Source organism: Ursus maritimus, unplaced genomic scaffold (assembly GCF_017311325.1).
Source record: "Ursus maritimus isolate PB19 unplaced genomic scaffold, ASM1731132v1 scaffold_20, whole genome shotgun sequence".
Taxonomy (NCBI): domain Eukaryota; kingdom Metazoa; phylum Chordata; class Mammalia; order Carnivora; family Ursidae; genus Ursus; species Ursus maritimus.
Window position 1 is genome coordinate 21,405,496 of NW_024424453.1, and position 13,885 is coordinate 21,419,380.

A 13,885-nucleotide genomic window follows, 5' to 3' on the forward strand; every position below is an offset into this window, starting at 1 on the left:
CAGGAAAGCTTCAATCAGTCATTTTGGCAATGGGGTCCTATTGTTCTAAGGAATGAATGTAGATCTCTGTGCCTGAGGAAGAGGTGAGGTGACTGAGAACCAACAGGCCAGGGCATGTGATGATTATTTATGTGCATGTTAATACCACAGAGTTAAGTTAATACAAGAGGAAAAATAGGCTAGAATGACTATTAGAAAGCATTACAGACTGCTAACTCCAAAACCACAGCAGACAGGTATTTGGTTTTGTTTTTTTAAATGATAAATACCATTCCTTTTCCCTTCCACAAGTACATTGGATCCAAAAGATCCCAATACCTAAGAGTCATTGTTTTTATGGAACTTAGTTTTGCTTTAAATACTTTTCAATGCAGATATAAATATGTCTCAACAGACTTATTCATGCACTTATTATAGAAAAGTCAAATCAACTGCCCATTAGGCTTAGACCCCTAGGTCTTTCTGTAAGTTAGAATATTTTCACGACTAATTATAAAATCTTGAAAGTCCTCTCAGTGGACTGTGTTTAACAGAGGAAAAAAAAAAAAGGTAAAACAGACTGTAAGAAAGTTGTTTCTAAAAGTAATCATTTCTGAAAGTAATCACTATCATATAGTTTCTCTAGTAACTAAAATCTTTTACCTTACTCTAAGACAACATACTTACGTTTTAGAAACTTCCTAAGGTCTTCAATGTACCCTTGATAGGACTCCGGGTCAGACACAGTGAATGAATAGTCCAGTGCAGTTAGTGGTTTTGGAAAAACCATAAGTCCTATAAAGAGATAAAAGAAAAAGGAGGAAAATTAACTCCAGGAAATTCCCTTCTTTCCTTCTTTTTCCTTGCTCTTGTATCTAAAGGACAGATCCCATTAAATTATATGGAAAACTGTGTTCACAGATATGCTGAAATTACCAAGAACTTCTCACTTCTGATTACGATGGCACATTTAAATAAGAGAATGGCAAATCTTCAAAATCATCTGACATTATCAGTTAAAAAAAACCTCCCCTAAATCTGATTATCCACAGTTAATTATAATTGCTCTGTTCCTGACTTTAAAAATTGCAGATTTAGTTTGTACTTCCTATATTCATTTTTCTATCAAATATTTTTAGGTTTTGCCAATCTGCTATTAATGTGACAAAAATTTTAGCAAATCAAAGTCTCCCCACTTCAATTCAAGTTACAACTGTATGGAAACAGACATAAAACTTACTCGATGAAAGAGGCCTATACAATTTTAACTCTATGGTTAAATATTCTTTCAATAATAAAACACTGCTCTATAATTAAAATGTGGTTTTCACATGAAGAGTTTGGAATATAACCACCAACAGTTTCATATCAGGAGTTAACACCCATGTATACAGAACATGCTGAATGAGTTTATGAAAAGAAAATGTAAGCATATTTATCTGTAAGAAAGGTAATTCCACCTTTAATATAAGCTTTCTTTGTTTAAAAAGCATTAGATCTAGGGGCGGGCACCTGAGTGGCTCACTTGGTTAAGTATCCGACTCTTGGCTCAGGTCATGATCTGCCCGGTTGGGATACTGAGCCCCATGTCAGGCTCCCNNNNTCAGCAGGAAAGTCGGCTTCCCCTCTGCCCCTTCCCCCACTTGCGCATGTGCACACACACACTCTCTCTCTCAAATAAATTGTAATAAAATAAATAAATAAGTAAATAAATAAATATGCATTAGATCTAGATTATTAATTCAGCCTTGCACTCAGGCTTAAAAACAGTCCTAAAATTTTCACTGGTCTCTAACCATTTCCCATATCAAAGTTATTAGAGATGCTAAGCCTTGTACTGAATCTGAAAATATACAAGTAACAAGGGTTGTCTTAGTTTCCATTAAAACGGCTGCTCACAGACATCTAATTCTTTGCTTTTTCATTTTAATTTCAGGATGGTTAACATACTGTGTTACATTTTATTGTTTTGTTTTTTTTTAAATACAGTGTTACATTTTAGATAAAATACAGTTTCTTTTAAACCCTAAACTTGCCTGTGTTGGTTTGCCTGAATCTTGAGTTAAACTAGATGCAATGCTACCCAAACATGATCAAACAATGTTCCTACATGGCAGAGCAAATCTTAGTCTATATTCAGCACAAAAGACCAATTAAACTCCCCATTCACCGGCATCAACAGACCAGAGACCACTTGGATTTGGATAACCTCCTATGCCTGATATTCCATACACTGTAAAATCTCTATAAAATCTACAATAACTTTAAGACTTTTTGTAAAAGTATTTAATGAAAGAATAAAATGTCTTACTGTCCAATATATTAAATGACCATCTGTATATGTATGAAATTGTTCTTATTTTTTAAGGTTTTTATAGCAGGAACAAGATATAATATCCTGCAAGTAAAACGTAACAGAATCAAGGCAGCTTGCACATAACTATATTGAAAACACCTAACTTTAAGAAAAACCCAATACAAAATATCCAGATTTCTAAACTAAAGAAATTTTAAAGAAAATCATGAAGATATCTATGCTTTATACAAAAGACTACATTCCTTTACATGACTAATTTCTAAGGGATTGTTTTAATGATTCAATTTGCAAAAACTCTTGTATTAAGACCTCAAAGTACGAAACTGAATTTTTTTAAAGATTTTATTATTTTTTTTAAGTAATCTCTACACCTAATGTGGGGCTTGAACTCACAACTCTGAGATCAAGAGTTGCATGCTTTACCGGCTGAGCCAGCCAGATGCCCCTAAAACTGAGTTCCTGATACCAGTTGCTTCTCGGACCTTGCCTAACAATGCTCTTGGACCCCTAGTAACTTGGTATTTAACAGCTGATTTGAAACTCTTAAGTAAAAAACCATGGCAGGCGTGTATAGTATAGGTGCATTTTTGACACGGCAAGCTTAATTCCTGCAAATAGTCTTGCCTTATCCAAAAGGAAGAACATCAACAGAATGTAAAGACTCCAGTAACTCCTCTATCTCCTTCCCGTTTACACCACTGGAGTATGAGAGCATGTGCACATAACGTGCAGGTCTGTCAGGGTGTGAGGAGCAGTATGTGTTTATGTTGTATGTATGTATAGGTGACTTACACGCACCAATTTCAAACTAGCACTTATTTTACTGGGTAGGAACAATATTACTGAAATGATGTCATTTAAAATTAAAACCAATATGGTCAATGCAAAAAAACCCACTACATTATTGTATATACCATAGAAAATACAAGTAGAAAGAAAAAATAATAACCATAATCACTTTGTAAGGAGAAAATTTTAACAAGCTAGTATGTATTCGTCCAATATTATATATACATATGTGTGTGCATATATTTATTAAATTACCGATAAGACTTTAAGTATTACAGTACAGTTGTAAATAATTTTAAAGACCTCAGTTTGAAACTGAAATATATGGAACACATTTTATTGCTTTTATTCGTGTAATTATAAACAGTATAATATTTCTGAACTAGACTAGATCACGTTCAATGATCATAAAGTCACATAACTTAGGTAGCAAGAAAAATAATTATTCTAGAATTAAGCTACATAGGGGTGCCTGGGTGGCTCAGTCGGTTAAGCATCTGACTCTTAATTTCAGGTCATGATCTCAGGGTCGTGAAATCGAGCTCCCTATTGGGCTCCCGACTCAACATGGAGTGTGCTTGAGATTTTTCTCCCTCTCCCTCTCTCTTTCACTGTGCCCCCCTCCCCCCCACTCATGCACATGCATGCATGCACTCACTTTCTCAAATCAATCTTAAAAAAAAAAAAATTAGCCTAGGAAGAAAGAGAAAACAGGGCAAAGTGAGAGATGAGGGGAAAGTAAGCATGGAGCTAGTCTCTGATACTTGGTCAAATAAACTAAAAAAGAGAAAAGAGTGATTCCTGATGTTTACACAAATTTTAGCAGCAAAATAAGGAAAAGGCCTTAGAACAAAACGTTCCAAGAAAAGATGGTTGGGGAAACTGGTGCAGTCTGGCTGTTGATAAGGCTCACGAATCCATGCAGTGAGCAAGGGTCTACAGTCTGGGTTGCTCAGCACTGGCACTATTTATTTACATTTTCGGCTGGATAAGCCTTTGGGGGGGGGGCTGTCCTGTGCATTTTAGGATGTTTAGCAACATCCCTGACCTCTGCTCACCAGTAGCACCTCTCCAGTTGTAACAACCAAAACTGTCTCCAGACAAGACCACAGGGCCCTCGGGGGAGCCAATCATTGTTGGATGAGAACCACCGGTCCAGAAAGAAACCTCGACGACACTCCTACCTTCCCTGGCCTGCCTGCCCACCTGCCTGCTATCCAAATTCCCCTCTTCCACGAGAAGCCTGCTCTTCTCTATTATCTCAAGAAGTTGTTCACATTTTGGGGAATTACATATACTGGAGTTCTGCACGTTGTTATCTTCTTCTATAAACACTGCCAGCACCTTGAGGACAAGAGCCATGTTCAACAAAGGCAAAGCTGGCATTCAAAGACAGCTTTAAAAGAATGAAATCAGGAGGAAGAAAATGATTTAAACAAGTGTTTCAGTTAAGAATTTTTCTGTAGTGGAGTATCCTGGAGAATTTTTTTCCTTCCAACAATCAATGGACAAGAATTAAATACATAAGAGTATACTCATTTTATTCCCTATTGATGTATCATTATTTAATATTTCTTACCACTTCCATACTAAGCAATTAAAGATACGAAGCTTGTATTCTACAAGACCAAGCCTAAGCTAGAGCTAAACTATATACTTGATAAGTAAATTACTCAAGGCAAAGTGAAAATGCTACACAATATTCACAAAAGCCATTCATAACCACATTGGTCAAATTTGGCTTCACTATGATTCTCCATATTCACTCCTGCTTACTCCTGGCAAAGGACTCAAGATTTATCAGCTCAGGTCTTCATATCAGTATGTAAATATTATAGGTCTTCATATAAGTATGTAAATATTGAAGATCTTTCTATCAGTATGTAAATATTAAACAACAAAAATCAACATTTTCACATTACCTAACCCCAAAGTTTATAGTGAAGATAAAGTATAATCAGATTAAAAAAAAAAAATGAGAGAGAACGCACGCACACATGTGTGAAGCTGTGAGCAGGGGGAGGGACAAAGGGTGAGGGAGAGAAGCAGACTCCCCACTGAGTGGGGAGCCTGTCGCAGGGCTTGCTTGATCTCAAGACCCTGAGATCTTGACCTGAGCTGAACCAAAACCAAAAGTCGGACACTTAACCAACTGAGCCATCCAGGCACCCCAAAGTATAACCAAATTTAGTTAAAAGCCACAATAACTGCAACATAATTACCTGGACTAGGAATCTGGTCACGATATTTTGGAACTTCGTCGTTCAGAGTCTGAAGCATAGCCCACATTGTGAATGAGAAAAGTGCAGCCAGGAACCCATAAAAGACTAGGTAGAAGAGCAAGATCAAACCTGCAAAAGAAAATAAAACTTAGGAAAACCGGAGCTACATACGTATGTTGCATGTGTGGGGGAGGTATGGGGGGGCAATTAAAGAAACAAAGCAACTGTTGTGAGGCTAGGATTCCAAGCTTTGCCATGCACACAGCCAAAAATCTCCATATTCAGAACAATACAAATTTGCCCAAGCAAAGGGTATTTCAGCAGGCGGCACCCACCCATCCCAGAACCCCTCATCTCTGCTGACACTTCCAAGTACAGACAGCTTCTACCATCATACTCTGTGGCTCAAGGTCAGAGTTTTAAAACTTCAGCACATAGGGGAGTGTTTCCCAAAATGAACCTGATGTCCTCCAGTGAGATAAAAGATGATTTTAGATGGAATAAAACCTTCATATGCACATGTTCCTTTAAGCGGCAAACAGAAAAGAATTAGTACTTCAATCCCATATTTCACAATAATTATTTGCATAAATTTCACTTCTATAAAGTGAGTGGACTTAAAGAACAGCCAGGAAATGTGCACAGAAGGCAAATCATAAAGATGGTATTCAATGAATAATGTTTAGGAAACAGTAGTTAAGTAGAAGGCTCATGCAAAAGCGAAGAAAGGACAAGACCAGAAACAAGTGCCCCAACCAGTGGTACTTCATAACTACTGCTAAGCACAAAGCAAGAATTGGCATACCTAAGTTTCAACATCAAGGGCTTAGCCTTTTTTCCTTCACAATCTGGCAGCACTAAAACAAATCTATCCTAAGCCAGTGACTTATTTTGGGAATATCTTATTTTCTCAAATGTCTGTCTTCAAAGTTTGAACATCAGAAGTGGTCACCATCAAGATTATATATTAGACCATATTGTTAAAAGTCACACATTTATATTTAATGTTTCAAAATTGATCAAAAAATAATAAATCCCCAGATACAGCAATAGTGAAAACATTTAATTCCCTGGAGTTTAATTAACATCAGCTTTATTTCCTGGTCTTAATAACATACGTGTTTGCTTGCCTGACTCTATTACCAGCAGAGGGGCCAGAGCAGAGGTTCACGTCTGTAATCTATGGACTCCCACCACCCCAGGCAAGGATTAACTTCAGAGTTTTTGAGATTTGTGATATATTTTATTTCTAAATATATCCATTTTTTATCCCCTGAAGAATCACTCTACAATGTTTTTCTGATTTTCAAAAGACGCCATGGCCCCCAACAGATTATGCCAAAAGCTAGGTAACTTTTATTTCTTAAATGTGGGCAGGAAACTGCTCCCCCACCCCCCACTTCAAGTAAAGGGGAAATAATTAAAGCAATTTCACCTTAATTTAGAGTAGTATCCACCCATCCTCCCTTGCCCCAATTACCAGGAGGCCAAAATAGGGAACAAGAGGACAGAAGGAAGAAAGGAGGACAGCATGTCACCTTCAGATAGCATCACTTCCCTACCACATACAGCGATCCTGTTGCAGAAAAAGAAAAGGAAGACCAATCTTAAAGAAGTGCTCAATTTACTACAGAGGGAAATGAAACACATGCAAAGCGCAAAGGCTATTTTAATGAAATATAGGAGAAATGATTCTTTCAGATGTAGATGTTTACAGGAACTAACAGATAAAATCCTCCATTCAACAGACCAGGGTCAACCAATACATGAATGTAACAAGTGCTGGCTGTGTTCCACACTCTGTAAAACTCCGTAGAAAACAGGCAGATTGAGGCCATAGCAGTTTGCTGACTGATGCAGAAGGTAAGTTTGAAACACAAGTGCTAAGAGTTTAATTATTTAGCTGTGTTTTTAAGTCATCCCAAAATAGTAATATACTATTTTCAAAATTTGATTTTCAATTTCCAGGAAAAACGTAAATGAAATTTATAAAAAGTTACAAAGTAAATAAACATAAAACAGACATGAACAAGCTATATCCAAATATGCTTTCTAAAGTACCATCACACAATGAAAAAGTGTTAAAACTTCAGAAGAGATACATAAATTGGGATGCCTGTCAATTGAACATCCGACTCTTGGTTTTGGCTCAGGTCATGCATGATCTCAGGGTCAGAAGATTGAGCCCCATGTCAGGCTCTGAACTCAGTGTGGCGTCTGGTTGGGATTCTCTGCTCTCCCTTACTCTCTGCCCCTGCCCTCTCTCTAAAATAAATAAATAAAATCTTAAAAAAAAAATACACAAATTAATAACCATGTCCCAAATCTGATGCCATATACTAGTGGAAATTAAGTCAATTTTGAATGTAAGGAGTGTAAAAATAATATAAGTGATTTCCAGCACTAAAATGAGTTCTCTACTTGAATATGTTCCTTTTGCTAAGACCCAAAACTAATATTTAAAATTAATCTCACTTATAAATATCATATATGAAGGATCACGCAGAAGGGTAGCAACAATTTATCAACTTAAGCTCCTTTCTCCTAGTAAGAAAACAAATACTAGAAAAACAGAAGTTGTTTGGGGCGCCTGGGTGGCACAGCGGTTAAGCGTCTGCCTTCGGCTCAGGGCGTGATCCCGGCATTACGGGATCGAGCCCCATGTCAGGCTCCTCCACTATGAGCCTGCTTCTTCCTCTCCCACTCCCCCTGCTTGTGTTCCCTCTCTCGCTGGCTGTCTCTATCTCTGTCAAATAAATAAATAAAATCTTTAAAAAAAAAAAAAAAGAAAAAGAAAAACAGAAGTTGTAATGGAGGGGACTGGAGGAGATTATGCTAAATAAGTCAAGCAGAGAAAGACAATTATATGGTTTCAGTCATTTGTGGAACATAAGGAATAGCAGGGAGATCGGTAGAAGGAAGGGAAGAATGAAGGGGGGAGTAAACAGAAGGGGGAATGAACCACGAGAGACTATAGACTCTGGGAAACAAACTGAGGGCTTCAGAGGGGAGGGGGGTGGGGGAATGGGATAGGCCAGTGATGGGTAGTAAGGAGGGCACGTATTGCACGGAGCACTGGGTGTTATACGCAAACAATGAATCATGGAACATTACATCAAAAACTAAGGATGTACTGTATTGTGACTAACATAACATAATAAAATATTTTTTAAAAAGATATATAAAATCTTAAAAGCATAAAAAAAGTTCTGTGAAATGATCTGTATAATAAAATGCTCTTAAAGATTAAAAAAAAAAAAGAAAAACAGAAGTTGTAAATTACTGCTCCTATATACAGTTCCTCAGATGCAGTTTGCAGATAGGCTTCACACACTGATGGGGATCAAATTGGGGGTACCCTAGATTAGTAATGGATGGTGCAGATGGAACTTGTTCAGTGTGCCATGTGTGAGTCAGTTCTAGTTAATGCAAGCAGAACAGCAAATGAAGCCTAAACAGTGCTTATTCTATTATAAGCTATTCTATTCTAAGTGGTCACCATTAAGATTATATATTAGACTATACTGGTATTTTACAATACCAATTAAAATCCAATACCAGCTTAAAATCCTTCAAGAATTTCCTTCATGGGCTATGATGGAGTCAGACTTAGACTCAAATCCTGGCCTGACCACTTTCCTGCTATGACCTTGGACAAGTATCTACTCCCATCCGAAGAAAAGGGGTAAGAGTAATTATCTAATTATTAACATTATAGAAAGGAAACTAAAAGTCAAGAAATTTGACAACATAGGGGCGCCTGGGTGGCTCACTCATTAAGCGTCTGCCTTTGGCTCAGGGCGTGATCCCAGAGTCCTGGGATCAAGCCCCACATCAGGGTCCTCCGCTGGGAGCCTGCTTCATCCTCTCCCACTCCCCCTGCCTGTGTTCCCTCTCTCGCTGGCTGTCTCTCTTTCTGTCAAATGAATAAATAAAATCTTTAAAAGAAAAAAAAAGAAAAAAAGAAATGTGATAACATAAAAATGAACTTCAGGTGTGGGGGGGGAAGGCCAACAACTAGAAACATTTTTGTAATGATACTGCAACTAGGCTTTAAGGCTAAATTTAAGGTTTAAATCTTAACCTCATCAAATTGCACTTTACTTACTCTCAAAAAATGTTTTCACAAATGAGGTTTGTTAATGTGGAGTCTATAAAAGAAACTAAGCAGCAAAAAATCTGGCCCAGGTTTACTCCACGTCATTCAGGGAAGGAGAAATGCCCCTGACCAGCCACTTTGTTTCAACCCCAGCTGAGTGTCCAACAATCCCATGCTAGCACCAGCCGCCCAGAGCAGCACAGACTCCACTGGCTCAGGGCATGGCCCGCCACAAGACTGCCCTCACCTCAGATGCCACCTGAACTTCTAAACCAACTGGCTACCGATCTGGGAGGTCCCCAATGCATTCCTTCAGGTTTGAGAACTTGGTAGAATGACTCAGAACTCAAAAAAGGGCTATACTTAAGATTACAGTTTTGTTATAAACAATAAACACACATACAGCATAGAGTCTGGGAGGGAACGCAGTTTTTTACGTCCTATCCTCGTGGAATGAGGGAAAATCACCCTCCCAGCACATTAATGTGTTCCCCAACCCGGAAACTCGCAAAGCTTCAGTGTCTAGAGTTTTTACTGGGGTTTCATTATGTGGGTATGATTAAATCATTGGCCATGTGATTAGTTAAAACCAGTCTCCGGCCCCCTCCTTTTCCCTTCCCCTAAAGGTCAGGCTAGCTCAAAGTCCCAGCCCTCTAATCACATGATTGGTCTTTCTAAGGACCAGCCCCCAGGGAAGCTAATGAAGGGCCCACCATGAGTCACTCTATTAGCATAATATAGATATTCCCATTAGGAAATTCTAATGGTTTTTAGAAACTCTGTGCCAGGCACCTGGGACAAAGACCACACAAATTCTTTATTATATAATACCAGGATGCATAATCTGGACACATAGGGAGTTATTAGGCTTCACCAAGGCCTGAACGTACATATCCACTCAACACACTTTCAAGACCCTGTGATCTGATTCCCTAACTTCTGCGAACTTCCTAGTTATACTTGATGGTACCTAGATAACTAGAAGATTGTGCCCCTCCTCAAAATTCTGATGACTATAAACTGCATAGCCTTGGTAAATAAATTAGCATTCTGTTCACAGTTTAAAAAAATCTTAAAGAGAGGTCTAATTAAAAAAAAAAAGCAAGCCTATGGACAAGTACAAGTTAAAATCCTTTGTATATCTGTATTTTTAAATTTTTAAAAATTTTTGATATATTTGTATTTTTAAAATTAACTTTTTATTGAGGTCTAATTCATATCCCATTCACCTATGAGTGGAATTGCTAGATAGTAACTTAGAATAAGTATCAGACTGTTTTCCAAGGCAGCTGTACCATTCTACATTCTCACCAGCAGGGTTCCAATTTCTCCACATTCTCATCAATGCTTTTTGTCTTTTTCTACAGCCATCCTAGTGGGTATGAAGTGGCATCTCAATGTGGCTTTAATTTACATTTCCCTAATGGCTAATGATGTTGAGCATCTTTTCATAAGCTTATCAGCCATTTGTATCATCTTTGGAGAACTGTCTGTTAAGATCCTGGATCCATTTTTAAGTTGGGTTGTCTTTTTAAGTTGTTGTGGTTTTTTTTTTTTTAAATATATTACAGAAACAAGCCTCTATTCAGATATCTAATTGTTTACTCCAGTTCTGTGGGATCTTTTTGGTTTCATGATAGTATCCCTTAAGGCAGAGAAGTTCTTAAACTTGATTAGTCCAATTTATCTATATTTTCCTTTGGTTGTTTGTGTTGTCGGTGTCATATTTAAGACACCATTGCCTAATCCAAAGTCATGAAGACTTGTTGAATCTATGTTTTCTTCTAAGAATTTTATAGTTTTAGTTCTAATGTTTGGGTCTTTGATCTATTTTGAGTTCATTTTGTAAAAAATTTTTTTAATTTATTTTTAAAGTATTAATTACATGGTGCTTGAACTCACAACCCCAAGATCAAGACCTGAGCCAAGTCGGACGCTTAACTGACTGAGCCACCTAGGCGCCCCAAGTTCGTTTTTATTGAAAATTTTATTTTAGGAGAAGTGTGCGTGAGTGGGGGGAGGGGCCGAGGGAGAGAGAGAGAATCTCAAGCCAACTCCATCCTCGGAGTGTGGAGCCTGACATGGGGCTTGATCCCACAACCATGAGATCATGACCTCAAATGATCAAGAGTCAGATGCTTAATGGACTGAGCCACCCAGGCATCACGAGTTCATTTTTATATGTGGTATGAGGAAGGGGGTCGACTTCATTGTTTTGCATATGGATATCAGTTGTCCCAGTACCACCTGTTTAAAAAATAATTTTTTCTGGTGCCGCCAGCCAGGCTTAAAAAAAAAAAATTATTTGTTCCCCATTGAAAGAGTGAGTTTTCTTAAACTAATGAGCATATGTACTATTTTTATAATAAAAATATATACATATACACATGCATTCATATTTTATACATTTATTAAAATAATTAAACAAGACTGAATAACCTGCCTAAGATTAGCCTACTAGTAAGAGTGACATTCAGACCAGTACCTGTCCGTGTGGTACCTTTACCTGGCCTGCTCTTCCTGGGAGCCTCAAGTTGTTACCTTTTTTTAAGATTTTAATTTTAAATAATTGCTTGAACTTACAACCCTGAGATCAAGAGCTGAATGCTCTGAGCCAGCCAGGTGCCCCAAGTTGTCACCCTTTATATTCTAAACTCCCAATGTCTGAAAAATATCATTCAAGCATTCTATGTTGCTCCAGGTGATAGAAACTTACATGAGTAAAATCTGTTCCTTCTCTTCAAGAGTTCAGTTATCATAAGTGACAGGCGTATAAACAAAGAATTACAGACATCAAGTGCTAGGGTTTAAAAAAAAAAAAAGGACAAAGAATGAACTGTTTCTAGTAGGGAGAGGAAGGAAAGGGATTTCATCAGAGAAGGCCTCCCAGAAGTGAGTGAGTTGGCCCACCAAGGATGGAGAAGAGGAGGGAGCTCTGAGTCAAAGACCAGATGACTAGGAGACTCCATAGCAGGGTCAGTCACATCGAGTGTAACTTTCCTCTTACCCCCCAATATACACTTGCCCCTGGTGTCAAGCGACTACTAAAAGTAGCAACATCTACTTTGAAGTGGGAGCAGGGAGTGGATGCTTGGGCTGAAAAACTTGGCAATACCCTTGGAAGGCTGGTGAAAACCTAAAGGAATAAGGAGTCCCCATACCTAGACCAGCTCTTGGCTGGCATATGCTCCCTACATCTCAGATTCCTGTAACCAGAAAGTCTAAATACAAAGAGGAGGAGCACAGAACCAATAATCACCAAATATCTGAGAAAAAACTAATACGATAAGGTATCAAGCTCAACAAAGACAGTAACGAATACCCCGAAGAAGTGGGTGCAAATAGAGCAAGAAGGAAAAAAGCGTAAGTATATTGAAAATACAGAGTAGAAGGTGAAAGCACAATTTTTAAAACTCAGATGTCATATTCTGATTATTAAAATAAAAAACTCATTAGATAAGCTGAACTGGAGAAGAGTTAAATTCTAAAGAAAAATCCAGATACCTAAAAAAATAAAAAAGCAAACCAAAGACTGGGAGAAAATTTTTATAAAACGTGTAACCAACAAAGGACTTACTCGCCTCTAAAATATGTAAAGAACTCTTACAACAAAACAAATTTTTAAAAAATGCACAAAAGTTTTGAAAGAAAACTTCATCAAAGATTTAAGGATTGCAAAAAATAAGCTCACAAAAAGGTGCTCAACATCAGTAGTCATCAGGGAAGGGCAAATCAAAACCACAGTTAGCTGCCACTACAGGCTCACCAAAATGCTAGAAAATCTAGGGACTGACAGTACCAAGTGATGGCCCAGGAGTGGAGCAACTGAACTCTCTCATACACTGCTGGTGGGAATAAACAAAACAACCACCACCACCACAAAAAAAAAAGAGAGAGAGAGAGAGAGAGAGAAGTCCTATTTTAGAAACCAGTTTGACAATTTTTTGAAGTTAGCAACGTACACCTACGATAGAATCCAGCTATCCATTCCTGGATATTTAACCAAGAAAAATAACAGCACATGTTCACAGAGGGTAAGGTATATGAATATTCATAGGTGCTTCATCTGTAATTACTAAAAAGTGCAAACAATCCATATGCACATCAACAGATGAATTAATAAGTAAATTCTGGTATATCCATACAATGGGATACTATTCATGAACTATTTCTCAAAAATAATTAAACTAAATAAAAGAAGTCAGCCCCTCCTCACCCACCCCCAAAAAAAGTACACACTACATTCCATGTATTTAAAATTTCAAAAAATACAAACTGAAGTGTCAGAAAGCAGATCTATTTTTGCCTGGAGACTGGGGAGGTAGGGAGAGAGGATCAATTACCAAGGGGCAGGAGGAAATTTGGGGAGTAATGATTATGTTTGTTATTGATTAGTGATAGTTTCATGAGTATAATATATGTATATGCATATGAGTATTATGTCAAAACTCAAGTTGGGCACTTCAAATATGTGCAGCT

The 13,885-nt window shown here is 37.7% G+C and overlaps 1 protein-coding gene across 2 annotated transcripts in view; it reads right to left on the reverse strand.

Annotated features, from left to right (window-relative positions):
• Positions 1 to 13,885, reverse strand: part of ATP1B3 (ATPase Na+/K+ transporting subunit beta 3) — a 41,127-nt gene that overhangs the window by 11,495 nt on the left and 15,747 nt on the right. The window contains exons 2-3 of one of the 2 annotated variants that reach the window (XM_040636730.1): positions 5,308 to 5,436; positions 667 to 774 (exon numbers count right to left, since the gene is read on the reverse strand). In XM_040636730.1, the coding sequence (XP_040492664.1) occupies positions 667 to 774; positions 5,308 to 5,436 (237 nt within the window). The remainder of the gene's footprint in view (positions 1 to 666; positions 775 to 5,307; positions 5,437 to 13,885) is intronic. The other variant, XM_040636731.1, reaches the window with a different exon arrangement.